The sequence below is a fragment of the Ambystoma mexicanum genome, chromosome 8 (assembly GCF_040938575.1).
Source record: "Ambystoma mexicanum isolate Mex_15411 chromosome 8, UKY_AmexF1_1, whole genome shotgun sequence".
Taxonomy (NCBI): Eukaryota; Metazoa; Chordata; class Amphibia; order Caudata; family Ambystomatidae; genus Ambystoma; species Ambystoma mexicanum.
In genome coordinates this window covers 536067075-536093233 of record NC_090929.1, presented here as the reverse complement: position 1 = coordinate 536093233, position 26159 = coordinate 536067075, and the positions used below count along the sequence as shown (strand labels likewise).

Sequence of the window (26159 nt, the reverse complement as noted above, 5' to 3'; positions counted from 1 at the left end):
GAAAGCTGATAAAAAGACATCGAGAGCGTCCTCGAGAGACTCTTCTCAATCGCCTCGTAAGACAGATCCTTCAGTGCATAAATCGAAGGCAGAGGGAAACAAAATGGCATCGAATAAACATACGCCATCGAAGTCGACATCGTCATCGAAGACTTTGAAGGTCCTCGAGTCGACAACTCCCTCGAAGGAAGCTAGGTCCAGTTCACGCTCGAAAACCACAAAAGCTCCTCCGACGGTTTCCACGGCTCCTTCGACGATTGCATCGAGGTCGTCGAAAGTGCCATTGACGTTTTCGTCGACGCCCAAGCCTTTAATAAGGGAAAAACCTGTATTGCCTGAAAAGGTTTTTCAACCTGAGAGTCGACATGATTTTTTCAGAACCATGTTATCCATCTATGAGGGAGATTCATCGGAAGAGGAAGAAGTCACCTCTCTGCTGGTGTCAAATTTGGCACAAGATCTGTTCCAGAGGAGTTAATTAACCCTCAATCAAGAATTCAAGATCTGCAAGAATGTTTGCAAACAGCAAGTGGCCTGGACACTTCTCCAGAGTATGAATTTGACAAACCAGATCCATTAGAACCGGTTGATAGGAGTTATAGAAAACTCATGAGCAGGGTTACAGAATTATGGGGTGGGGGTAGGAGTTCACCAGTCTGTCAAGATGATGACATGACATATTATCTGGAACACCCCAACAAGACCCCATTCTACCCTTTCATATTGCCTTACAGAGAAGGGTTCATTCTGCATGGGAACGTCCCGAAGCATTAGGGGCAGTAAATAGAAAGTTTGTGGCAAAATATAGACCCTGCACATCTGATCCGGAACACCTCGGCAAACACCCAACTCCGGAAAGTTTGGTAGTACAGTCAGCCACTTCCACAAATAATGCAGCATACCCTACAATCCCTCCAGATAAGGATGATAAAAAAGTGGATGCATGGTCTAGAAAAATCTTTACATCTGGCAGTATGGCTTTGAAGTCTACTAATGTAACTTGTACCTTGGCAAGGTTCACATATTCCCTGTGGGACTGCAGGTCAGCAGCAGCTGAACACATCCCGGAAGGGGAAGAACGTGATGGCTTTCTAGCTATTATAAGGGATGGAAAATAGGCGTTGGGAGAATGCCTTCAATTAGGTTTGGACACAGCTGAGAGTATCAGCAGGTCCATGGCGACTAGCACAGTGCTACGTAGATTTGCGTGGCTAAGAAAGTCTGGGTCTGCTCCTGATGTGCAATCCAGGCTTCTTAATATGCCCTTTGATGGCTCGAGGTTGTTCGGTAGCAAGGCGGATGAAAGTTTGGAAAAGCTACATACCTCCAAAGCGGCGGCAAAATCTCTCAGTGCCACTATAAGACAACCTCAGCAACGCCCCTACATAGGCTTATCTTCCTGGAGAGGTCGTCCTTTTCACTATTATTCCTCAATTGGAAGAGGAAGAGGGCAGGCCAATCGGAGAGGTCAAAGAAAATTTCCTCGGGGGCAAGGAAAAGGTGCTAGATCTGCCCCAGCAACAGCATCTGTACCTTCAGCTGCAGCTGCCTCAAAACCACTCTGAGGTTTTGACCCACAAGACCCCGGTTGGAGGCAGGATCTCACAGCATCTAGAAGAATGGCGGGGCATTACTTCAGATGCTTGGGCCCTGGAAACAGTATCCCAAGGTTACTGCCTTCCTTTTCTAAAGAAACCTCAGAATCACCCCCGGAATACAACTCTGCCAAACATCCGGATCCGCTCCTGTTGCAGGAAGTTTTGACCCTGCTACAGAAAGGTGCAATAGAACATGTACCTGTAGCGGAGAGGAATAAGGGTTGGTATTCCCCATACTTCCTTATTCCAAAGAAAGACAGAGGACTGAGACCCATCTTGGACTTGAGAAACTTGAACAAGTTCCTAAGGAAGGACAAATTCAAGATGCTCACACTTTCTCTGATCTTTCAGGCTCTCCAACTTCAGGATTGGTTAGTATCATTGGATCTTCAGGATGCTTACTTTCATGTGCCAATCCATCTCAAGCACAGAAAGTACCTGAGGTTTGCGATTGGCAATTCTCATTTTCAGTTTCGGGTTCTGCCAATGGGGTTAACTCCGCCCCAAGAGTTTTCACCAAGTTGATGGCGGTGGTGATAGCGAGTCTCAGAAGAGGGGGGATTCATGTCTACCCCTATGTAGACTATCGGATGATCAGAGCACGTTCTCCAGAACAAGCCCTGGATCATCTGTCCAAGACTTGTCACTTCCTTCACAAACTAGGTTTTCCTCTGAACTTAAAAAAGTTAAACATGGTACCATCACAGAAACTCCAGTTTATAGGAGCAGTCCTGGATACCTGCTCGGGCAATGCCTCGCCTCCAGAAGAGAGAGCTCACCACATTCTGCAGATGGTAACAAAATTCCAGAATGCCCAGCATCCTCTGGCCTTCGACTTTCTGAGGTTGCTCAGCCGGATGGCATCCTGCATTTTTCTGGTGCCAGAAGCCAGATTGAGAATGAGATCTCTTCAATGGGCTCTCAGAACTCAATGGTCTCAATTCTCAGGAGAAATTTCAGATCTGCTGCAGGTCCCAGCCAAAGTAGCACAGGATCTACAATGGTGGGCTTGCAGTCATCATATCCTCAGAGGAGAATCTTTTTGGCAGTCATGGCCAGAGATAACAGTAGTGACGGACGCCTCCCTCACGGGGTGGGGAGCCCATATCAACGATCTGACAATCAGCGGACGTTGGTCTCCATCGGAGTCCAAACTACACATCAATCTTTTGGATTTGAGGGCAATCGGACTAGTGCTGAATGCCTTCCTGCCCTCTGTAAGGGGAAAGAATGTTCTGATAATGATGGGCACCACAGTGGCCATGTACTACCTCAACAAGAGAGGAGGAGTGGGGTCACTGCCGCTGTGCAGAGAGGCGATGCAACTCTGGTTCTGGGCAATACAAGAAGGGATCTCTCTATCGGCAATTCATCTAGCCGGAGAGCAAAACACAACAGCGGACACTCTGAGCAGGCAGAGCACAGTCTCTCACGAGTGGGAGATAGCTCAGGAAGTCATTCAAGAGATGTTTGCCCTTTGGGGAACCCCTCAAGTGGATCTGTTTGCGACCGGGACCAACCAGAAGTGCGAACTGTACTGCTCAAGGGAATTTCCCCCGACAGGAGCTCTAGGAGACGCGTTAGTGGTGGAATGGGAGTTTCCAGTTCTGTATGCGTTCCCTCCAATCCCTGTGATCCCTCAAGTAATCAGGAGGTTGAGGAAGTTCGGGAAAACCATGATCCTAATTGCCCGGATTGGGCCAGGAAAACGTGGTACCCGGACCTTCTGGACATGTCCATCTACCCTCCAATACGTCTTCCAAGAAGAGAGGATCTTCTCTCGCAACAGGAAGGTCATGTTCTCCATCCCGAGGTCAACACACTCAACCTTCACGCATGTCTTCTGAAAGGCTGAGATACAAGGATTGGGATCTTCCTGATGATGTGATGGAGATTTTGCTTTCGGCCAGAAGGCCAGCAACCAAATCTCTGTATCGATGTCGTTGGAACAAGTTCAGTAGCTGGTGCAGAGAAAAGAATGTGGACCCATTTCAACGTAATATCCCCACAAATTTATGTTTTATGTTACATTTAGCCAATCTGGGGCTCCAGGTTGGGACGATAAAGGGATACTTAGCAACGCTATCCATCTTTAAGTGCTCTTCTGAAGAAGAATCTTACTTCAAAATACCCTTGATAATTCAATTCCTAAAAGGTTTAAATGTTTTTCCTCCAATACCTTTCCAGGTTCCAGTGTGGGATCTGAATTTGGGTCTAAAATTTCTCACATGTATTCCTTTTGAGCCTTTACATTCTTGTCCACTAAGGCTCCTTACTTTGAAAACAATACTCCTTGTAGCATTGACATTAGCCCGCAGGGTAAGTGAGTTGCAGGCGCTTTCGAGCGATCCTCCTCACACCATCTTTTATAAGGACAAAGTAGTTATTAGGGTTAAACCTTCTTTTTTGCCAAAAATTGTTTCGGATTTTCATCTGTCACAGCAATGAACTTTACCTACTTTTTACCCTCCTCCTCATGCAAGCAAGGAAGAGGAGCGACTTCATAGACTAGATCCCAGGAGAGCTCTTAGTTTTTACATCTCAAGATTGGCAAAAATTTGTCAGTGTAATCAACTTTTCGTGGGATACACTGGACGCAAACTGGGCCTTCCGGTAACTAAACAAACATCATCCAGATGGATAATTTGTAGCCATAACAGAATGTTACAGATTGGCCGGGAAAGAACCACCTGATGGACTGAGAGTTCATTCAACCAGGGGCATGGCAACTTCAACAACACTAAAAAGGGGTGTCCCTATACAAGATATTTGTGCAGCAGCCACATGGTCATCCATGCACACCTTTATAAAACATTATGCACTGGACTTAACTTCTTCTCAAGGAGGTCTGTTTGCTAAATCTGTACTCCATTCGGTACACGATTAAAAAAGATACTGTTCTCCCACCTCCAATACAAAACTGCTTAGGGAGTCTATCTAAGATGAGGAATACGTGGGAAGACACAATCCATTCGAAGAACAAGTTACTTACCAACTGTAACGTTCTTTTGATTGGATGTTCCTCCCACGTATTCCTCATCGACCCTCCCAACCAACCCCACAATACAGTTTACGTGAATTACACTCTAAACTCTTTTAAGGCTTGGGTCAAAAGAGGCATGCCATTAACTTATTAAAATCCATGGACTATAATATACGAAAAAACAGAACTGAAGCCAACGGGCGCGCTCGAGGCTCTTATACAGTGGAAAAAATTTCCGAGGCGAAACCTAAAGGTAAGGATATATCTATATCTAAGATGAGGAATACGTGGGAGGAACATCCAATCGAAAGAACGTTACAGTTGGTAAGTAACTTGTTCTTTTGTTGCATTCCTAAAATATGCCTTATTTTGTCTTTTTAGCAAGAAAATATAAAACTCAATTAACCGATTTTGATTTAGAATACTATTTTAAAACAAGTTGTACACCTATAGTTTGACATTTTTATAAGGAATAGGCTTGTTTATTGAATGGATTGTGTTATAGTTGTATAGTTACTTACAAGATTTTATTTTGTACTTTGAAGGCTTTAACAATATTATTGAATAACAGACGCTGGAGAAGGAAAATACTTTTTGGAGTTTTATACTGGGAGTTGAACCTTTGGTTTGTCCAGTAAACCAGATGTTGACAGTTGTCGAACTCCATAAATAACAGAACAGGGTTACTTCATCCTGTACAATTTCTGTGTAAAATAATTAGGTCTGTGCACATTTCTTTCTGTTCTGTCATAGATATGCGCTAAATTCTTACAAGCATGCCTGCATACTTCAGCATCCTAAAGGACAGCATGAATGCAAGCGTAGCGACAATCGAGGGGGGGGGGTACATGAATACAAGCTGGCGAATAGTGCTCCATAGGTAAGTTTTATGATTTTATGACATTTCATGAAGCTAGTGAAACTTGAATTGCACAGCATATACATCAGTACAACAATTTGGTTTAGCGCATAGGATTTTTGTAAGTGTCTAATGCTTGAATATGAGTCAAAGGTAAATGTTAGAAAACAAGTTTTATAAATTATTAATTTCCATGTTCTTTTTTTCAAAGCATTTTGATTCAGATACCCAAGATCTGGCTGGTATTGAGTGGTCTCCCAACGGCTGTGTTTTGGCTGCATGGGATACGTGTCTGGAGGTATGAAAAAATTATTTCTTGACTGTAAATATATGTGAATAGAAACTTCACAGCAACAGAAAAGATGGTCTTTTTTTGTTGTAATGTAATAGGTTGTTTTTAAATCCTCAATCGAGCATAGCATAATATTTGTAAACTCATATTTTTTCCCACCACACTAACCCGCTTTCCGCCATTCATTATATTTTTCTGTGCTTGAAGCCTCTCCTATAAGATCTTCTAAGCAAAACATATTTTGCTGCATGCATTTAAATGGTACCTTTTTAGCCACATATGAGCACTTACGGTATGTCCGGCAATCAACAAGCTATGACAGTAGGGAAGTAGCATAGCCCAGTGCATACTTTTGGAGGAGTCCAAATTAGTGCTAACCTTTGATGTTCTTTTCTAAATTGAGTGGTGTGATCAGAACATTAGCCGTCAGGATAGCCTGATCAGAGTGTAATGGGCATTGGGTTACTTGTTTGGATGAAGGAACAGTGGAATCTGCACAGACAGACAACACACTGAAGTGGGGGGTTTCAGAGTCTGTGTTTTCACACCACAAATGTGTAACCAGTGAATAATCACTAAGGTGTCAAAACATTGTTGTGAGGAAATGCAGGTAGAATGTGTCTACCATATAGGTCTAAGCTTGGTTAAGTAGTCCTACCTCGTCCTGGAGAGGATTGGGAATTGAATCTAAAAAACCAGACTATGTTGAGATGGGCACAGAGCCATCAGATGTGATTGGAAGATTGCCAAAACCCTTAACGAAATAGTATGACCAAAGATTGGAACTTTTCACCTCTGTTCCACTTGGTCTTTTTATTTTTTTGAAATCTACATTCTGTCTGGCTCTAATTTGTGAGCATGTTACAACTGCAATGCTTATGTGCACGTGTATAGATCTGCCAATTCTAAGCTCATTTAAAAAGTGGTTGGCATTATCTCATGACATTTATATCAAAGCATGACTGGAAGAACCTATTTTCAAAGTTTATTCAAGGTTGTGAGCATTGTAGGCAAACTATGGCTAGGAAATCCTTCCCGAAATAAGGAAGGGCTAGCATTGTGCGAGGTGGAAATGTGGCAGGCAGAAAGGGAGCAGGCTGGTGAGCTGCAGCGACGTGAGTGTAAGGGGAAATGGGTTGTGGAAAGGGGGACTTGCAGACCGAGGAGAAGACAGTTGTAGTCATGGAAGTTGCAGGGATCTCAGGGTATCCCCTAGGTTAGGAGTGTGGAGAGGGGTGAAGGGTTAGGGGATCACTGGGTGTACCCCGGATAAGGGGAAAAGGGACGTCTGCGGCTGGATGGAGAATTCTGATAAAGGACCCATGTCACCTCAACAGGTCCTATTGTCCCTGGACTCTTGCGCAAGAATTCAGGCCCAACAGGAGTTGCAAAATAGATTAATTTTGCTAAGCTGACAGAGGGCCTATTAAGGCGGCAGTATCGGTATCCTTGCCTTTGATGAACTGCTCCTGAAAGATCCATAAATGGAAATCGTTGTGATGGTTATCCATGCTAATGGGAAAATGCAGTGATCTGACTCCACTTGACTAATACAAGTTCTTAACGTTGTTTACAAGTTGTTGATAGTTTTACAGTACATCCAGTTTTTCCAGATGTGTGTTTTTCTTTTTAAATAATTTGGGGTGTCAGATCCATCCTACCCCATGGATGCCCACTTTTATTTTATCTTAGTAGGAAAACGCCTTCTCTTTTGCAACATCATGTAAAGATCAGAAAATGTGTTTAAGATTTGAGATTCCCTTTTTTAACTTTTAACTTATCTACACCTATACCTACTAAATTTCAAAGGGATTCTGCCTTGTTAAATGCATTTCAACGCTGCTGGTCACTAATTTCCTTCTTTCCATCCCTAAACTGCAAGAGTAAGACTGCATTAATGGGCTACAGACAGTTCTCACCAGGAACTGTGTTTATGGTTGGAGAAAAGAAAAGGGAAATTGAGTTATGGGGGACTTTACCTTTTGTTTAATTTTGTTTTTGTTTTGAAGAGTAGGCTTTTGTCAGAGCATTGATCCACTTAGTGTGTTTAAAAGTCATTTAAGGTGTTAGATGGCCTTTAGATGCACATACTAAAACTTTTTAAATTGTTCGTACAACGGAAAAACAAGCCAAGCATGAAATATTCATATAGTTCAAAATCACTTAATTTTAATAAACTGTGTTGGAGAAAGGTAAAGCATGGTAAGCTGCATTACTTGGCTCAATAACTGCTTTTTTGACAAATAGAACCAATCGAAGGGGCTTTCTTCTCCCATGGGGAAAAAGGGTAAAGCAGGCGAGAAGTCTATGGAGCCCACCCTAGCCGGAAAAGGACATTTTCTCCCTCATCCCAGCATCAAATACAGCATTAATGGCATTATCGACAGGCACTCAGTCCACAGAGCAACATAATAGCTTTTCAAAGATACAGAGCAAACTACCCTCTGCCCATCATGGAGGGGATTACACCACAAACTGAGAATGCTTTGTCCATGAGTGCACCACCTGTGGCCTCTTTATCCTTCATTACATTAACAAGGCCACCGTCTAGGAAATGTAAGTAGCAGATGTCCACTGACACATTGATGGACCATTTATGACTATCCAGCCCTGAATGGCCACACCATTAAGAGAAATTGCGATGACCAGCAGAAGGTGGTTGCACCAGTTGGTTTACTGTGTGAACTTTCTCCAGCGAAGGTGGTACCTAATGAATTTCTACAGCAGCTTGATTTTTAGGAACAAGCCGTTGGTTTCAAAGGCAAATCGCAGGTCACACATAGAGGTGTATTTAGATGCAGCACATACATCTAAAGTCATGGTACTTACACCAATAAGGCAGATCTGAAGTGATGCAGCCAGCAGAGGGATGGTTGGTACTGTGACGAATTTGGAAAATGTGTCCCTCCTCCCCAGCGGGGGTGGGGAGGGCACTGCCTTTGAGGCTAGGGAGCTGAGACCGCTAAGCAAGACCCTCCCTATTGGTCTGGGCAAGTGGGACCTCCCTAGAAGTTACTCCCCTCTTGTGTACAGGAATTCTAAGACCAAAACACAATTTCAAATGGATTGTGTCCTCCCACGTATTCCTCATCTTTGATATCTCCTTCCAGCGCCGTCTACTTCAGAAAATGTTTTCTCTCTCAGGGCGCCGTATGTCGTCGACTTGATGCCTCCATATACTCTCGAGCATGACGTCACTGACTGTATATATCGCACACACCACTCCCATTACTTCAGTTGTGTTTTTCTGCTGCACTGTTTGCTTCGGAGGGGTTCATCAACGACATATTAACTTATTTTTCGAAATGTCAACTCCAAAGACCGGCTATAAGAAATGCACAGATTGTGGGGTTAAAATGTCCATCACTGGCCCACACCATGTTTGCAGCCGGTGTCTCGAGCTCTAGCACAAGACGGAAGACTATGCTTCCTGTCAGTCCATGACAGGGAATGTGCTAAAACAGATGAAGTGGAAACTTGCCACGGGTAGGCGCTTATATAAATGCCCATTGATGACTCCTTCGAAGAGGAGATCTTCAGATGAAAGGAGCTCGAGGCGGGGCGTTCACCATGTGGATGTTAGATTTTTGAGAAGGCAGCTTCTCGCGCCCCTTCCAAAGAGCCAAAGAAGTCCCATGACCACATCACGCTTCGTATGGCCGAGAAGATGTCTGTCAAGGTTTCAGCTTGTGCGCTATTGAGCCCGGGCTCAAACCCTTCGACCCCCTCGAGTTCACTCGAAGCCTCGAGGTCTAGGGCTCATTCCTCTGTTACCCCATCGAGTCATGGGTCGAGTTCTTCGTCGATAGAACCAGTGAAGGTTTTCAAGCCTCTACCTAAGAAAGACTTTTAAAAGTCGTCTTCTATTTTTTAGGAGGATGAGCCTTCTGACCGAGACATCCCTCCTTTTTGGCTTGAGTTTGCGACCCCAAATGTTTGAGGCTATGATTTCAGAGGAGTCTAGGATGGAACACTCAATTGACCTTTTAAAAGATGCAAGTGGCCTAAATACCTTTCCTGAGGTGGAGATTGCTTAATCGGACCTTACTGGTCACGCAGAGGCCTCTTACAGGCCGCTTATGAATAGGGTTACAGAGTATGTAGGATGGGGAAGGCCCAACACTGTTTACCAGCATGATGACCTTGCTGATGTTATAGATAACTGCACACAAAAGGATCCTATTTTATCTTACCATACTGCCTTAAAAAGTAGGCTAATGGCCAATTGGGAAGCCCCGGACACCAACCCTGCAGTGAGTAAAAACCTCACTAGAAAATACAAACCATCTAGTGTGGATCCAGATCTTTGTCCAAACATCCAGCTCCCGAAGGTTAGGTAGTGCAAGCTGCTACCTCATCATCTAGGGCTGCCGCTTACCTGACTATACCACCTGATGGGGATGACAACAAGTTTCACACATTGGCCAAGTGTGTTCTCTGCCAGTAGCATGGCGTTAAAATCCATTAACTCTACTTGTGCCCTGGCCAAATTTACATTCACTCTGAGATGTCATAGCTGTGTCTGTGGAACATATCCCAGAAGGGGAGGAAAGGGATGGTCTCGTAAACATCAAGGATGGAAAGGAGGCCATGTCTCCTTTGATCCGTCTCTCCAGCTGTCCCCTCCTCTCCTCCCTTGACTAACTTATCCTCTCTTCCCTCATCCTCTGCCCCACCTCTGGCTCCTTCCACACCTCTGCAGGGTGTACCTCTGTTTGTACCCCTCCCCGGAAAGTCTTTAAGGCTGGCAACCTTCTTCATCTTGCCACTCAACTCTCGCTCTGCTGTCAAACACTCCTCTGACATCTTCCGCGTCTTAGTAGAACTTGACCTTGATGTCCTCGGTTTTACCGAGACATGGTTCACGGCCAGCTCTGTTACAAGCTTTGACACTCTCCTCCCTGATGGTTACAAGATCCTCTCCGTGTCCAGATCAACCCGGCCCTGAGGGGGTGTAGTCCTGATCATTCTTGAGTGGATTCCTGCCTCTATCATCCCCATTCAGTTACTTCTCTTTCGAATGCCTTGTCTGCAGTCGCTCTCTCTCTCTCTCTCTCTCTCGCTCTCTCGCTCTCTCGCTCTCTCGCTCTCTCGCTCTCTCGCTCTCTCGCTCTCTCGCTCTCTCGCTCTGCCACTCTCTATCTCTCTCTCTGCGCCTCTCTCTCTCTCTCTCTCGCTCTCGCTCTCGCTCTCTCTCTCCCTCTCGCTCTCTCGCTCTCTCTCGCTCTCTCTCTCTGCCACTCCCTAGCTGTTGCTGCTCTCTAACAGCCCCCTGGTCAAATCTCCTCTTTTCTCTCTGAGTGGGCAGATCTCTCCTCCCTCCTGGCCTCAACGACTCAACTCCTCCTCCTTGGGGACCTAAAAATCCATCTTGATTCTCCCTGTTACTCATTAGTGCTCTTGCGCGACCTCTGCGATTCCCTCTCCCTAGCGATCCTCCCTTCTGGTCCTACTCACTCTGCAGGTCACACACTTGACGTCCTGATCTCCTCTGGCCTCCCTCTCTCTATTCCTCTGACCATACCTCTCTCCTGGAGCGATCACTGCCTCCTCTCCTCCTCATCTCTCCCTCTCTTCCCCCCCAAGCCTACCCCAACACTGCTACCTACCTTCTCGGACATCCGGCCCATGAAGTGTCAATTGAGTCTTTTGCTGCCACCTTCTCCCCCCCATCCCTGGCTGGCACACACCCTGACACAGCCCTGTCCCTGCTCTACTGCTCTATTCTTCTCTTGATGCTCTTGCCCCTGTCATGAGGATTTGTTTGAAGTCCAAAGCTAAGTGCAATTCTTGGTATGACTCCGACCTAGCTAGTGTAGGGCGGCTAAGAGGAAATGGTGGGCTTCTTGTTCATCCTCTGACAAACTGGCCTGTCGCCTGCTCCAAAGGCAATACCGACTTTCTGTCCGCACCAAGAAGAGAGTCCACATTCAAGCCCTGTGTCTCTGCAGCATCTAACAACTTGACCGAACTCTTTAAAATCTGCAAGGAGCTGGCCAACCCTGCCGCAGTCTCAACCCCTCCTCTGGCCTCCTGGCTCTGTGCAATGCCCTTGCCTCTCACTTTATCTTGAAACCCATGACATCCTGTCCACCCTCTCCTCCCATCCCCCTCCTCTCTCCTTTCCGTCTCTGCTTGCTGACCCTCCTTCAGCTACCCTCCACCCTCTTTCTCATCCTTTCCTCTTTTCTCCCCGGATGAGGTCGCTAGACAAGTCAGATCTATGAAAGCCTCATCAAAACAGGTTCATCCATGTTCCTCTAAACCATCAAGGACCACATCAATACCCTTGCTCTGGCCCTTGCCTATTTTTGCAACCTCTCCTTTTCCTCAAGATCCTTCCTTTCCCCTCTGAAGCACTCCCTTGTGCATCCTCTCCTCAAGAAACCCACAGCTGATCCTTCTTGTCCGGCTAACTTTCGCCCAATATCCATCACTCCCTTTTTGGGTAAACTCTTGGAGAAGCTGGCCATCTCTCAGCTTAACCTTCATTCTGATTCTGTGGGCTCCCTCCATGACGACCAATCTGGCTTCAGAGCTGCCAGAAGCACAAACTGCTCTCTTGAACATCTGTGAAGACCTGCTCTCCAGCCTTGACTGTAACATTCCCTCTGTCCTCATTCTACTCAATCTCTCTTCTGCCTTTGACATGGTCAACCACATTACCCTGCTCAACCGTGTCCATGACAACCTGGGTATCACCGATCAGGCTCTGGCCTGGCTGACCTATTTCCTCTCTGATCGACCCTCCCAGGTCCAACTTCGGTCCTTCCTATCTATCTCCCTCTCTACCTGTGGTGTTCCCCAGGGGTCTAACCTCTCGCCCTGGCTTTTCAACCAATACCCGTCAACTCTCTCCCGCTGCATTGGCATTTTCTGTTCAAATTTCCAGTGTTATGCTGACGACTCCTCATTTTCAGGCTTCCCTCTGCCACCTCCTCTCATCTCCGATTGCCTAACTGCCATTCAAGATTCTTGTGCCGCCAACGATCTCTGTCTAAATGCCAACAAGACACAGATCCTCATCGGTACACCTTCACCATCCTTTCCCCTCACTCTCTGGCTGGCTTCCCTTGGCCCTCCTCCTACCCCTACCTGCGAGGCTAAGAACCTCTGGGACATTTTTGACTCCACGTTTTCTTTCTCCTCCCACATCTCTGATGTCTCTAAAAAGTCAAACTTCCTACTGCACTTCCTCCGAGGTACTCTGCCTTTCCTCTACTTCCCCCAGAAGCTCACTTCTCCCAAGCTCTGGTTCTCTCTAGGTTGGGCTACTGTAACAGCCTCTTTCTAAATCTACCTGCCTCCACTCTCCGCCCTTTGCAACTAATCCAGAACAAGACTGCGAGACTTGTCCTTGGCCTCAATCCCTGGGATCGTATCTCTCCAGCTCTGAAATCTCTTCATTGGCTCCCAGTGGATGCAAGGATAAAATGTATAACCCTCTGCATTGTCCACAAGGCTTTCTGGGGCCTTGGTCCAAAAATACCTTAAACTATCACTCCGTAAATACCTCCCCTCTCGAGCTCTTCGCGCCTCTAACTCTCTCAGGGTCAGTCGTTTTTCAAAGAAACCAGCTGGGGTTAGATCTGTCTTCGGCTGGGGCCTCCCTTTGGAACAGCCTCCCTGCCACTCTGAAACTTGAGGAGAACCATCTCCAGTTCAGGAAGCACCTCAAGACCTTCCTCTTTGCTTCTGCCTTTGCCCCCCCCCCCCCGCTGATCTGTTTTCTCATTCGGCACTGTACACCTGTTCACCCTCTGTCCCCTGGGCCCAGGTACCTGCTCAGCCTGCCACCCTCCTGCACTGCCTCCGGGGCCACCCTTTGCACTGGGGTCTGTATCTGTAACCATACAGTGCACCACCCTGATTTTCTTCTGCACTTATCAAATCTGCTGTCGGCTAAACCCAGCACTTGCCACATGCTGGCTGCACTACCACCTTTTATCGCCTTTATTTATTATTATTTTATCTGTTTCTCCTCTGTTCCGCACTTTCCACTTCTCCCTCTACCATGCCCTTTCCCTCTTTTCCCTTTCCCATGCACTTGCGCGTTCTCAATGTCGCTTGGCCTAGTAAGATCGTTGTTTTGTTCTCCCCTGTTCCCCTCCCTTGACTTGTCGCGCTGTGAAACACTTGTGTATGAGCGTAATATTAATAAAATATCATATGTGCGAGTCTCTGCAGTCTAGCCTTGATTCTGCCGACCGTGTCAGCAGGGCTATGACTCCCAGTACTGTTTTGCACAGTTTTGCATTGCTGTGTTAAGTCTGTCTTTGCAGTTCATGTTCAATCAACATTGAACATGCCTTTCGATAGTTCACATCTATTCGGAAGCATAGCGGATGAATGTTTGGCCTGTAAAATCGCTTGGTGCGGCAATAAGAGAACCACAGCAGCCCCATCAGACTCCTCAAAATTGGAGCGGTTGGCCTTTTGGATATTAATCTTTCATAAGGGCAAAGGGGTCAGAGGTGCCAGTGAAGATTTTCTTGAGGTGGATGAGGTCCTGGTGGAAAGGCTCCCCAAGCAGCAGCCTTCTTGGCATCAGCCACTCCCACAAATGCACCAAAACCCCTCTGAGGCCTTGGTCCACAGGACTGTTGTGGTGGGAAGGCTCAATCGGCATTTGGAAGAGTGGTAGGGCATTACTTCCGATGTTTGGGCCTTGCAAACAGTAGCCCACGATTACTGCCTCCCTTTCTTAAGATGACCTCCAGATTATCCACCAGGGAGCAACTTCCTCAAGCTTCCAGATCTGTTCTTTCTGCAGGATGTTTCCATCCTGCTGGATTAAGATGCCATAAGCTGGTACCTGTGGTGGAGGGGAACTGGGGGTGGTACTCACCTTTTTTTTTCCCCTCAAAAGAAGACAGAGGATTCAGACTGATTTTGGACTTTAGATGCTTGAACAAGTTCCTTGGGAAGGACAAGTTCAAAATGGTCTCCCTTTCAAATCTTTCAGGCCCTCCAGCTCCAGGGTTGGATGGTATCATTGGCCCTGTAGGATGTTTGCTTTCATGTGCCTATCCATCACAAGCCCAGGAAGTACCTGTTGTTCGCCATTGGCAGTTCTCATTTTCAGTTTCGGGTACTGCCATTTGGACTCACCTCTGCCCCCAAGGGTTTTCACCCGTTAATGGCCGTAGTGGCAACAAGTCTCTGGATGGAGCGGATTCACATCTACCCATACCTGGACGATTGGCTAATTAAGGCATGTTCCCCCGAATAGTTCCTGGAACATCTCGGCTTTACCTGTCACTCTCTCCACAGACTGGGCTTCTCCTTCAATTTCATGATACCGTCCCAAAAGCTTCCATTCATTACAGTGGTCTTGGGCACTTCCTCAGGGAAAGCCTTGCCACCCGAGCTAAGGGCTCAACACATTCAGCAGATGTTCATGAAGTTTCAGAATGCCCAACGTCCATCGCCCTTTGATTTTCTGAGGCTGCTCGGTCTGATGGCTTTCTGCATTTTTCCTGGTGCCAGAGGCCTGTCTGAGAATGAGATCTCTTCAGTGGGTCCTGAAATCTCAATGGTTAAAGTTCCCCGGAAGGATGATGGACCTTCTTCAGGTCCCATACAAAGTTGCGCAGGATCCCCTGTGGTGGGCGTGCCAGGGAAACGTGTTGAAGGGGGAACCTTTTGGCAACCATGGCTGGAGATTACAGTAGTTACGGACGCCTCCCTCACAGGTTGGGGAGCTCACACCAGCAACCTGACAATCAGCAGTCGTCGGTCTCTATTGAAGTCCAAACTACACATCAACCTTTTTGAAGCTGAGGGCAATCAGACAGGCGCTGAGGGCCTTTCTGCCCTCTGTATGGGGAACAAATGTCCTGATAATGACAGGTAACACAGTGGCCATGCAGTATCTCAACAAAAAAGGTGTATGGTCACTACCACTGTACAGAGAGGCAATGCAGCTCTGGTTTTGGGCACTTCAAGAAGGAATCTCTCTCTCTCTCACAGCCATTAACCTAGCCGTAGAGGAGAAAATGGCAGTGGACGCTCTGAGCGGGCAAAGCAGTCTCCGACGAGTGGGAGCTAGCTCAGGAAGTCCTTCAAGAGATATTTGCCTTTTGAGGAACCCCTCAAGTGGATCTGTTTGCATCCAGTGTCAACAGGAAGTGCGACCTGTTCTGCTTCAGGAACCTTCCTCATAGGAGCTCTGGTAGACACATTTGTAGTGGACTGCAACTTTCCACACCTATATGCATTTCCTCCAGTCCCCGTCATTGCTCACATCATCAGGAGGTTGAGGAAGTTCGGAAATTCATGATTCCGATTGCTCCAGATTGGGTCAGGAGGACGTGGTACCCGGACCTTCTGGACATGTCCATCTGCCCTCCAATTCGTCTTCCCCAAAGAGAGGACCTGCTCTCGGAAGAGGGAGGCCTCATTCTTCACCCAGAGATCAGGACTCTCGACCTTCACGCCTGGTTTCTGAAATGTTTAGATACAAAGATTGAGACCTCCCGGAAGACGTAATTGAATTGTTGCTTTCGGCTAGAATACCAACAACGAACTCTCTGTACAGCTGCCATTGGAATACGTTTTGCAGCTGGTGCAGAGCTAAGAATGTGGATCCTTTTGATTGTGACACACCAGTGGGGGGGGGTCTTTTTTTGCTTGATTTGGCCCATCAGGGTCTTCAGATTGCCATTTATAAGAGGCTATCTGGCAGCACAATCTATTTTGAAGCCCTCAACAGAGCAGGGATCCTATTTTAACATCCCAATTGTAGTCCAATTCTAATGTGTTCCTACCGGTCCCTTTCATTATACCAGTGTAGGACCTGAACCGGTGCTGAAATTCCTCATGGGTGCTCCTTTTGAGCTACTACATTCATGCCCTCTAAAGATGTTTGTTAACCCTCAAAACTGTTTCCTTAACGGCCATTACATCAGCGCATGGTGTCATTGAATTGCAGGCTTTCTTGTAAGCCTCATTTTACCACCTTTTACAAGGAGAAGGTTGTTTTGAGAGTCTGTCCTAACTTTCTACCAACAGTAGTTTCAGAATTTCACATGACTCAAAACCTTTTGCTTCATACTTCTATCCCCCCATCGCATCCCTCCAAGCAGGAGGAAGAGACGTTGTCTTGATCCTAAAACGGCTTTCAGCTTTTCCATCTCCAGGCTGGCGAAACTTAGGCAAGGTTGCCAACTTTCTGTGGGTTAGGGAAGTCATAAGCTAGGACGGGCTGTGACCAAGCAAACCTTGTCCCGCTGAATTATACTTTGCATATCAGAGTGCTACAGTTTAGCGGGTAAAGATGTTCCTGTTGGTTTATGGGCGCACTCAACTAGGGGTGTTGCCACTTTATTGGCCTTACAGCGAGATGTATTAGCACAGGACATCTGCGCTGCTGCCACTTGGTCCTCTCTGCATACATATACAAAATGTTATTGCCTGGACTCTGCGTTGTGACAGGAAGCAAGATTTAGGAAAGCTATCTTACACAGCGTTAATGATTAAAAAAAAGTTCTTGTTCCCACCACCTACATCATAGTGCTTTGGGAGTGTATCAAAGATGAGGAATACCTGGGAGGAACAATCCATTGGAAGAACAAATTACTTACCCCTGGTAATGTTCTTTCAATTGGATGTTTCTCCCACGTATTCCTCATTGCCCCTCCCATCCTGCCCCCTAGAAAGAATTTCTGTGTATTACATCTACCTATCTTTTACCGTCTGGTCTTTTTTGACTTTGCGAATGTCTGTGCTTGAAGAGATTGAAAAAATTGAACTGAAGGAACGGGCACGCTGCATATATATATTCACTGAAAAAACTTTGTTAAAGGGACATTATGGTTAAGTTGGACTAATAAAAACCTATGAAATTCAAAGAAAAAACTTTGTTAAACAGACGTTATGGTTCCAAGTAAAACAGAAAAACCCGCGATATTCACCAGTTATGGTAAGCTAAGCAACCATAACTCGTGCCACCACCGTGCACTGCTAAGACTAACACCCAGGACATCACTGATGACATCACATATCTGGGCCACTTGTTTTTGTTCCTTGACATATATAGGCCAGGTGTTTTGTTCACTGGCAGTCAGAATAATACAATTTAAAAAGGTGCTATATATCTAGATGTTAACCTTGTCATATGTTCTTTAAGTAATTTCCTTAGGGTTTGGTCTCAGCTCATGATGCACATACATGGGGAAATGAGCAGACCTCACACAATTCATTTGTATACATGAAGATAAACTTTAATGTCATTAACATTTTCTGATGATGCAGTTTCTTTCTTCCTTACTTTAGTTTCCATTTATGTGCCTCCGATTTGTACCAGTGCTGTAAGTCTTGACTTGTTAGCTAGTTATTGCATGTTTAACATTACTCAAAACTCTGATAAGGGAGCATTCATTATTGTACTATCCAAAATTACAATAGTATAAATAGTGTACTTCTATGGTGCATTCTGCAGTCATTGCCTATGTTTATATATGATTAGGTTTCTGTATTAACAACAACACTCCAATACAATATTAGATGAGTACATTCTTTAATAGATTAAGTAGTTCATGATAGGTCTCCCGATCACGCCTCACATCGTTATCAACAATATAAACACAACTCTTTGTAGAGACTTCATCAAAATGTATTTCACGTGTGATGTCATCAATGACATTTGTGATGTCATCTTTGATGTCCTGGGTGTTAGTCTTAGCAGTGCACGGTGGTGGCGCGAGTTATGGGTGCTTAGCTTACCATAACTGGCGAATTTCAGGGGTTTTTCGGTTTTACTTGGAACCATAACGTCCGTTTAACAAAGTTTTTTCATTGAATTTCATAGGTTTTTACCAGTGCATTGCTATTTTCCTACAACTTACTAATATCATACTTACCTGATATAGCAATATTTGTGTCCAATTTCCAAAGTTTCACCTTAAAACTCTGCCATTTCCCACCATCTGGAATAATTTTTACACTTCTATACACTTTTTGCAACTATTTCAACTTGTTTTGGATCCGTAGAAGTCTACGAACATCTTACTTCATAGCGGACCTTCCGGACAGTGCCACATGACCATATGCTGGCGCGCGGCATGATGACGTGTCTGAGAACCCGTCCGCACTTCACGGTAAGATCTCTGCTTGGCATACAGTTCAGAACTGCATTTTCTACTGATCTCGGAACTTCCAACTTCAACATTTCCCTTGCACAGCTCCAACACCTATTCCTACTCATTATCCATTAACAATCTAGTATACAGTACATACTTTTAGCAAAACTGCTATTTTTCTTAAAATGGCATCAGCTAATGCCATCCCTCCTCCCCAAGAGCCACCACCACTGCTGTAATCAAGGAGCATGGGAAACAGTGCCCCCTACCTTAGAAATAACACACGCGCAACATTTTCCCTTCTCTACCTACCCATACATATTATTGTTTGGTTGCTCTTCCCTCATTTCCCTCCGCACCTTTCGTTCTCTGCTCTCCTGCCAAAAAAATACATCCAAAAACAACAAACGACATATTCCTTTAGGAACCACCTTTCACAGTTAAAAAATAGAACTAAAAAAATAAATGTAAAGACTCCATCTACTTTATATTTCTCAGTAAAGTACATAGATTAAATAAGATTTTCCAACATTTCCATTTGCTAATGGGAATATTGTGGCGTTCATCCTCTGTTCCAGGGACAGGAACAGTGGATACCGGCCCAGCAGCCCAAGTTATCAGCCCAAGCGAAGTGAGAGTGGCTAACGAGTTCTTTGGACCATTATCCCCCCATTCCAGTCCCTGAAATGGGGGATGAAGGCCATTAGCACCCTAGGTTCCCAAAGCGGGAACCCGGGGTGCTAAAAAATAGCATTTTTCTTCCTACACCGGGAAGCCTGTGGCGTCCCGCTGTCGGAAGGAAAATCCTTTTCCAGGATGGCCACCATGGAAGGGGAATGTGAGGGTTCCATACAGGGTGCCTCTTCGCTTTCCATAGCAGCCGTAGAAGGCAAAAAGAGAACCCTATGACCATATTACCACGAGCACATTTTTCTTGCCTTTCAAATCTATCCTAATTTCGAATAGCTTTACCACAAAGCCAGTCCCAAGTGGACATGGCCACTTTAATCCTATGTTTTGTCTCTTGTGGTCATGGCCAGTAGCCAGATTATGACCTATTCCATGACCCGGACAATCTGGCCACTGCCCATGGCCACAGGCTACCCCTCAGTCACTAAAGGTATACTGCTATTTTTTCTAGCTACATTATGACACTTGTCAAATAATAAAACACTGGCACATTTGCAAAACCATGCTTGTAGGTCCTTGCCAATGCTCCTTACGCAGGTTTGCTGGAAATCCACCCATGTTTTTTTATTTTTTCAAAAGTGTCAAATGTATCCACATACAATCGTCATATAACCTAGCCCCCACTTGACGAAATCCATTCAGACTGTATGAAAACATCTAAATCTATCATCTTTTTTCAAACCTTTGTGTAGATTTGTCAAATGGCACCACATTAATAAGCCTTTACAATATTTTGGGACCCCCACTCTAATTTTGCTCCCTCTCAACAGAATCCCACCAAAGTTCACAAAAACATGTATATCTTGACCTATTATCAGTTTGCCGAATGAAGTGTAGATTTGTCAAAATGGCACCTCATTTATAAGCCTTTAAATTATTTTGGGACCCCCCTCTCTAATTTTGACCCCTCTCCACAAAATCCTACCAGACTTCAGAAAAACATTCATATCTAAATGTTTTATCAGTTTCCCAAGTTAAATGAGGATTTGTCAAATGGCACCTCATTTATTAGCCTTTACATTATTTTGGGACCCCCCCTTTAATTTTGCCCCCTCATGACAGAATTCCGGCAAATTTGCATACTCGGGATCAGCCCAGGAATATACATGCAAAATTGCATGCAGTTCCATTAAGTGGCGGCAAAGTTATAAGCCATCCAAGAACTGCATTTCACCAACCCTGTAATGCTAAGGTGTTCGGGAACTTTCACAGGACTGTTTGTGGCAAAAAACACCTGTTATTTTTGCTTCTTGACGCCATATCCCATCCCATCCTCATCACCCCTCACCTCCCCGGAGATTATTTGATAAGTTTGACAAGTGGAATGCTGTGTTTTTTCATGTTTTTACTGCGATGTCCGCGGACATCGGCCGCTGTCCGCGAATCAAAGATGGCGGGCGTTTACAAAAATCTGACGCACTTCACGCTCCTCACATCCAATCAGCGAATGCGTCGCTGTCCACGGACATGACGCAAGCCGTTTAACCAATCAGGACACTGTCCGCTGACCGGACATAGATATCACTAATTTTGTGGGACCTACTTTTTGGTCCTTTTAAAAAAAAACTACTGGACAGATTTTCACCAAATTTACAAAAGCACGTTTTCGGGACTAAGCCGCTGCTCCTGCTGCAAATTTGGTGAAAATCCGTTCAGCGGTTTGGGCTATGGGAAAAAAAAAATAATTTGGGACTCCCCCCTATAACTTTGCCCCCTCCCTCCCCCCCTTGCCCCAGGACCAAACCTCACCAAACTTTGCAAAATAATTCAGAGTGGGTCGTATTCTTTTTTTTACAGTTTGATGAGGATTCGTCCAGGGAGAGCGAAGTTATAAGCCGCCCAAAAAGTGCTCTTCCTATGGGATTAGCAACTTAACCATAACTACACAGCCATTACCGTGGCCGTGTAATATATATATATATATATATATTGCTTGAGAGCGGACAAGGCCATCGAGGGGCATCGAGTCGACGCACAGCACTTTCTACTAAGGAATACATTACAGAAGCAGCTGACGCTGGAAGGAGATATCAAGGATGAGAAATACGTGGGAGGAACATAAAATCGAAAGGACATTACCTGCGGTAAGTAATTTGTTGTTCTGCCTATATGGGTGTTGGAAAGACTTGTTATTTCCTGTTATGACTATAACAAAGACCCTTCTTTCCCTCCTTTGGCTTCAGGCAATGCTGAACTTCGTCGGAATGGCATAATCAAAGAAGACAGACAAATTTAGGTTTATAATGATGTGCATAAGAGCAGAGCAGACTGCAAATCTGGGAGTGACTCCTACAGAAGGAGGAGAGAAATCCCTACGCAGAGGTGAGCCTCCATAGAGACATTGTCCAGGAGGGGTGGAGCCGCACCAGGCTCCTGAACCAGCAGTCGCATGGAGGAAGAGAGCACTGCTAGCTGGAGACTGAAAGGTGGTAGTTTTGACCGAGCGAGAGGCTCTGGTCAAGAGAAGGAGACAGAAGCACAACCATCTTAACTGAGTGCGACCACGGAAGAGCAGTGGTAGGCCTGACGCTCGGCAAACCGATGCCGAGACCAAAGGAAAGAAGGGAGCCTGGGTAGCTGAGCTCCACGCAGCAAGAGCATTTGTCGATGGGACACGCACAAACAGGGAAGCAAACGCTCCCTGAAGTAAAAATGCAACTGAGGGCCATGAACTTTGGTATTCAAGATTTGTAAAACCGATTGGGTTACAGAGACCGGTGCATCACGAACAGAGGACCACGGCTGGGAAAGCTGACAAGGGTATGAGTGCTTCAGAGAACAAAACGGGCACACACCCTATGTAAAAGAGAGCGAAGAAGATACAAACACTTCATACCAAAGCTGGAAAAGCCAACAAATGTACGATAGCCTGAGAGAGCTGAACTGGCATACGCCCTATGTAAAACAGTGAAAGAGATGTGTGTGCTTTGTGCCAAGGCTAGGAAAGGCGACAAAGATACGATGAACTGATAATCTGACAGGCATGCATGCGCCCTACCTAAAACAGAAAGGATTATGAACACTTTGCAATGCAACAAGATTGGAAAAGCCAACTAGGTTATGTAGTATCTGAGCAGTCAGAAATGAGAGGCAGACACAAAGTGTAATGTTTTCAACATTAAACATTTTATTAAAATAAAAGGGTTTGAATAAAGGCCTTTCTGTCCCTATCCTAAAGGGTTTCCCTGCCTAGGAAGCTAAAACTAAAGATCAGTCTTTGTCTTGTCATCAAAATAATGCAAACTGTCCTTGTGTCCAACACGTATCTGACCCTTACACTAACAATGAACAATCAAAAGGTGCAAGGTAAATGTCTCTGCTTTAAAGTCAGCACAAAGTGTACAAAAACGAAATATGTAAATCCAAAAAGCAATCATTGAATCCAGGGGATGATTCCCTTTCCCTGAATTGACTCGGGTAGAATATTGAAAGTGTTCTGTTCAAACAATGTTCCTTTTAAGATCAGTGCAAATGTATTTCACATAACACTCTCTTAAGTATGATGAAAAGTGTATTTTCCAAGCATTGGTGTTTGAAAGGATGACAAAATTGTAACACTTATTTAAGGATGATGAGAAATATGTCTTTTCCAAACAATGGTTCCTCAACAGCAGCAGACATGTTTTTTTTCCACACAAAACACTCTTAAGAATAGCAAAAGAGGGTCTTTGCCCAACAATGGTGTTTGAAAGGATGGCAAAAGCATCTCTTTTACACATATAAAAGATGCTCTCCTGTTATACTCTTCTGCCAGGAACACTTTTACAATGTCTTTTCACATACTGTAGATGGATTCCCCCTCTGGGCTTTGTTGATCCCCTTGTGTACTCTCCTGCCAGGTATCTTTCACCAAAATGCTCACTGCATTTCTTTCACCAGGTTGTCTTATAACCTTCTCTTTCTCTTTAGTTATAACACAGTTGTACTACTTCAATGTTTATACTTTGTGCTTCAGGAATTACTTGTTCCAACTTCCTCCATATTGATATTTCATATATGGAGACTTGTTCAAGCTTTGTTAACTTCATTGTTAGTGTTCATTGGCTTGTGGCAATACTTGTTCCAATCTTCCCCATATTGACATTTCATATATGACGATTTGTACAGATCTTGCCTTTCAATTGCTTCATTAGTGTTCACTTGCTTATGACATTTACTCCAGCTTTCCCTATATCGACATCTCGTATATGGAGACTTGTGTAAATTGTCTGCCTATATCATTTGGTTGATATTCAAAGTAAGTTACCAATGGTATGCCTGTTGGTACGCCTCAGGGCTCCAAATTCTTCTGGGTAGACTCGCCAGTGTTTTCTGGCGTTTCTCATTCGTGGTGAATGGCTGCAGGAAGTCTGTGCTTCAGCATGGCGCTTCCCGCTCTGCAGGCCCTCCTGTGGTTCTCCCGATGGCTACTCCTTCATCTGACCATTACTTAGGATAAAACCATCAAAGACAAAGAATGTTCAATGTGAGTCATGTGTATCTGAGGTTTTAATGTTTTTCTGTCTAGAATGTTTTGCAGAAAGTGTTCTTTGGGTCCTACAATGGGAGGGACTTGTCAAGTGACAACATGTCACTAGGAATTTGGGAATCATAATGTCTTACTCATTATTAAGAGAAGAACACAGCGTCTCTCCTGATGGGGCACCACATCTCCCTGACAGCCATCTCCTCCCATGTGATCCTCCCTCATAATACCACCCCCAGGGTCAGGATCAGGTGGCTGCTGCCTTCCCCTGGCCGCATGGGAGGAGATCTTAGGCTGCAGATCAGTGTTGACTCCACAGGAGTCATCACAAGTAGTAGTATAATGCTTTATTTTGGTTAATATTGAACCATAAAAGCTATGTACAAATAGCTTATAACTGTTAAGAATCTAAAAACACAGCAAACATCTTGAATTTCAAACAAAGATATTTTGCAAGCTATCCCACCAGGAAGAGATCTTTTGCATAGATCAACAAGACAAACCATGATCCTAGCAAATGGAACTATAAAATCATATGGTTAGATAAAATACATTGAGCTCTAAAAACGAAATTAATTGTCGCTATTGCATCATGTAGACCAACCATTTCAATCAAGAAGCTGAAAATGAAGCAAAATATAAAAGATAGCTTGAGACTGCATAAACCCTGAAAACACAATTTGGACTTTTGCAGAGATCAAGTACCCGAAGTACCTTGTTGTTGTTCGATTTAAAAAGAGGTATAAGCCATTTCTGTTGTAAGTAACTCAAATGAGGACAAAATAATATAAAATGGTTTCTGAGGCTTGTGGAATCTGCTTAGATCACATGCTGTGCATAGGCCGACATCTAGTGGAAGCTGCGGAGTATTACAGTTTGTTTTTCGAAACTCGAAAAATGGGCGTCGACACAGGGCGTGCCAGTAATACTATCCCTAGTGTGAGGTCCACTGTACCCATGATCCCTCACGCGTCTAGGACCCTCAGATTGTTTTTTTCCACCATGCTGGTCGGAAGCACTGAGCGGAGTTCCCTGACTTAGTCATATTTTGAAAATATTGTTATATATTTCCCCGTTTATTCCACCTATACGTCGAGTCTCTGAACATCGACACTCGACGCCAGATCGGAGAAAATTCAACCGTCGGACTACAGCGACGGATTTGGCCCTCGGAAGGCCTTTGGCCTCGGCCCGGGCCTCGGAAGTCCTCTGGACTCGGCCCTGCAAGTAGGGAGAGTGGGGGGTGGCACATATCCTACACTCTGATTAATATAGGTACATTACTTATATTCCTACACTCCCAGCCCGCTGCCATAGGGTGCGTATGGAGGGTACCCCCTTTCAATTTTGCCCCAAGTGCAACCGCAAGTATCCTTGGGTTGACAGACACGCCACGTGTAACCTCTGCTTGCCGAGGGACCACCCCGAGGCGAATTGCAGAGCGTGCAGTCGGTTTAAACCGAAGACCCTTAAGGACCGTTCGACAAAGCGTTGGGCCCACCACGCCAGGCGACAAGAGGCCATGGCCGCGGAGGGTGCCTTCAGCGATGGCAGCGACGCCGTACTTTCGGACGGCGAGGACAATGTGGCGTCGATGGACAGCCAAGCGCAAGTCCCCGACCTCGGAAGGTTGTCCGGCAGGGCAGCTATGGGGAAGACCCCCGGCGACACGAGCGCTACCGACACCACTTCCAGCAAACAAAAGTCCAACCGAGACTCGACGCGCACGTCGAGTTCTCGGAAAGAGGCACGTAGAGAACGGTCCACCGAGTAGGTGTCCTCTGGGCATTCGAGATCGCCTCATGTCACCAAGCCAACCCTCCACTGTTGCTAAAGGTGCCTCGCTCCCCTTAGTGACTGAGGTTCGGTCATCGGAGGACGACGCCGACCTCTACCCCCAAGCCGCACTCCAGGAGTCGGCATCTGCAGGCAGCGGTAAGGCTGCTACCGAATCCCTTACACTCTCCAGAGACAGGGACTCTACCCCCGAATTTCGACGCCAGGCATCGAAAAGCTCTGATGGGGCCCAAAAGTCAGGGAAGCACTCTTCCACCCACGGGGAGGGGGGAAAACAACGAAGTAAGCAGTCCCAGCCTACTTCCACTCCTAAACTACATTCTACTCCACCTAAACAGACGGACAAGTCTCAGTGCCCTGTCCCTAAGGCCCCTGTTCAGGCCAGTAGGTCTA

The 26159-nt window shown here is 45.5% G+C and overlaps 1 protein-coding gene across 4 annotated transcripts in view; it reads left to right on the top strand.

Moving 5' to 3' along the window:
• The window catches only part of WRAP73 (WD repeat containing, antisense to TP73), a 1098908-nt gene that overhangs the window by 572921 nt on the left and 499828 nt on the right, over positions 1–26159 (top strand). For all 4 annotated transcript variants that reach the window (XM_069610231.1, XM_069610230.1, XM_069610233.1 and 1 more), the window contains one exon: positions 5652–5738. In XM_069610231.1, coding sequence (XP_069466332.1) covers positions 5652–5738 — 87 coding nt within the window. The remainder of the gene's footprint in view (positions 1–5651; positions 5739–26159) is intronic.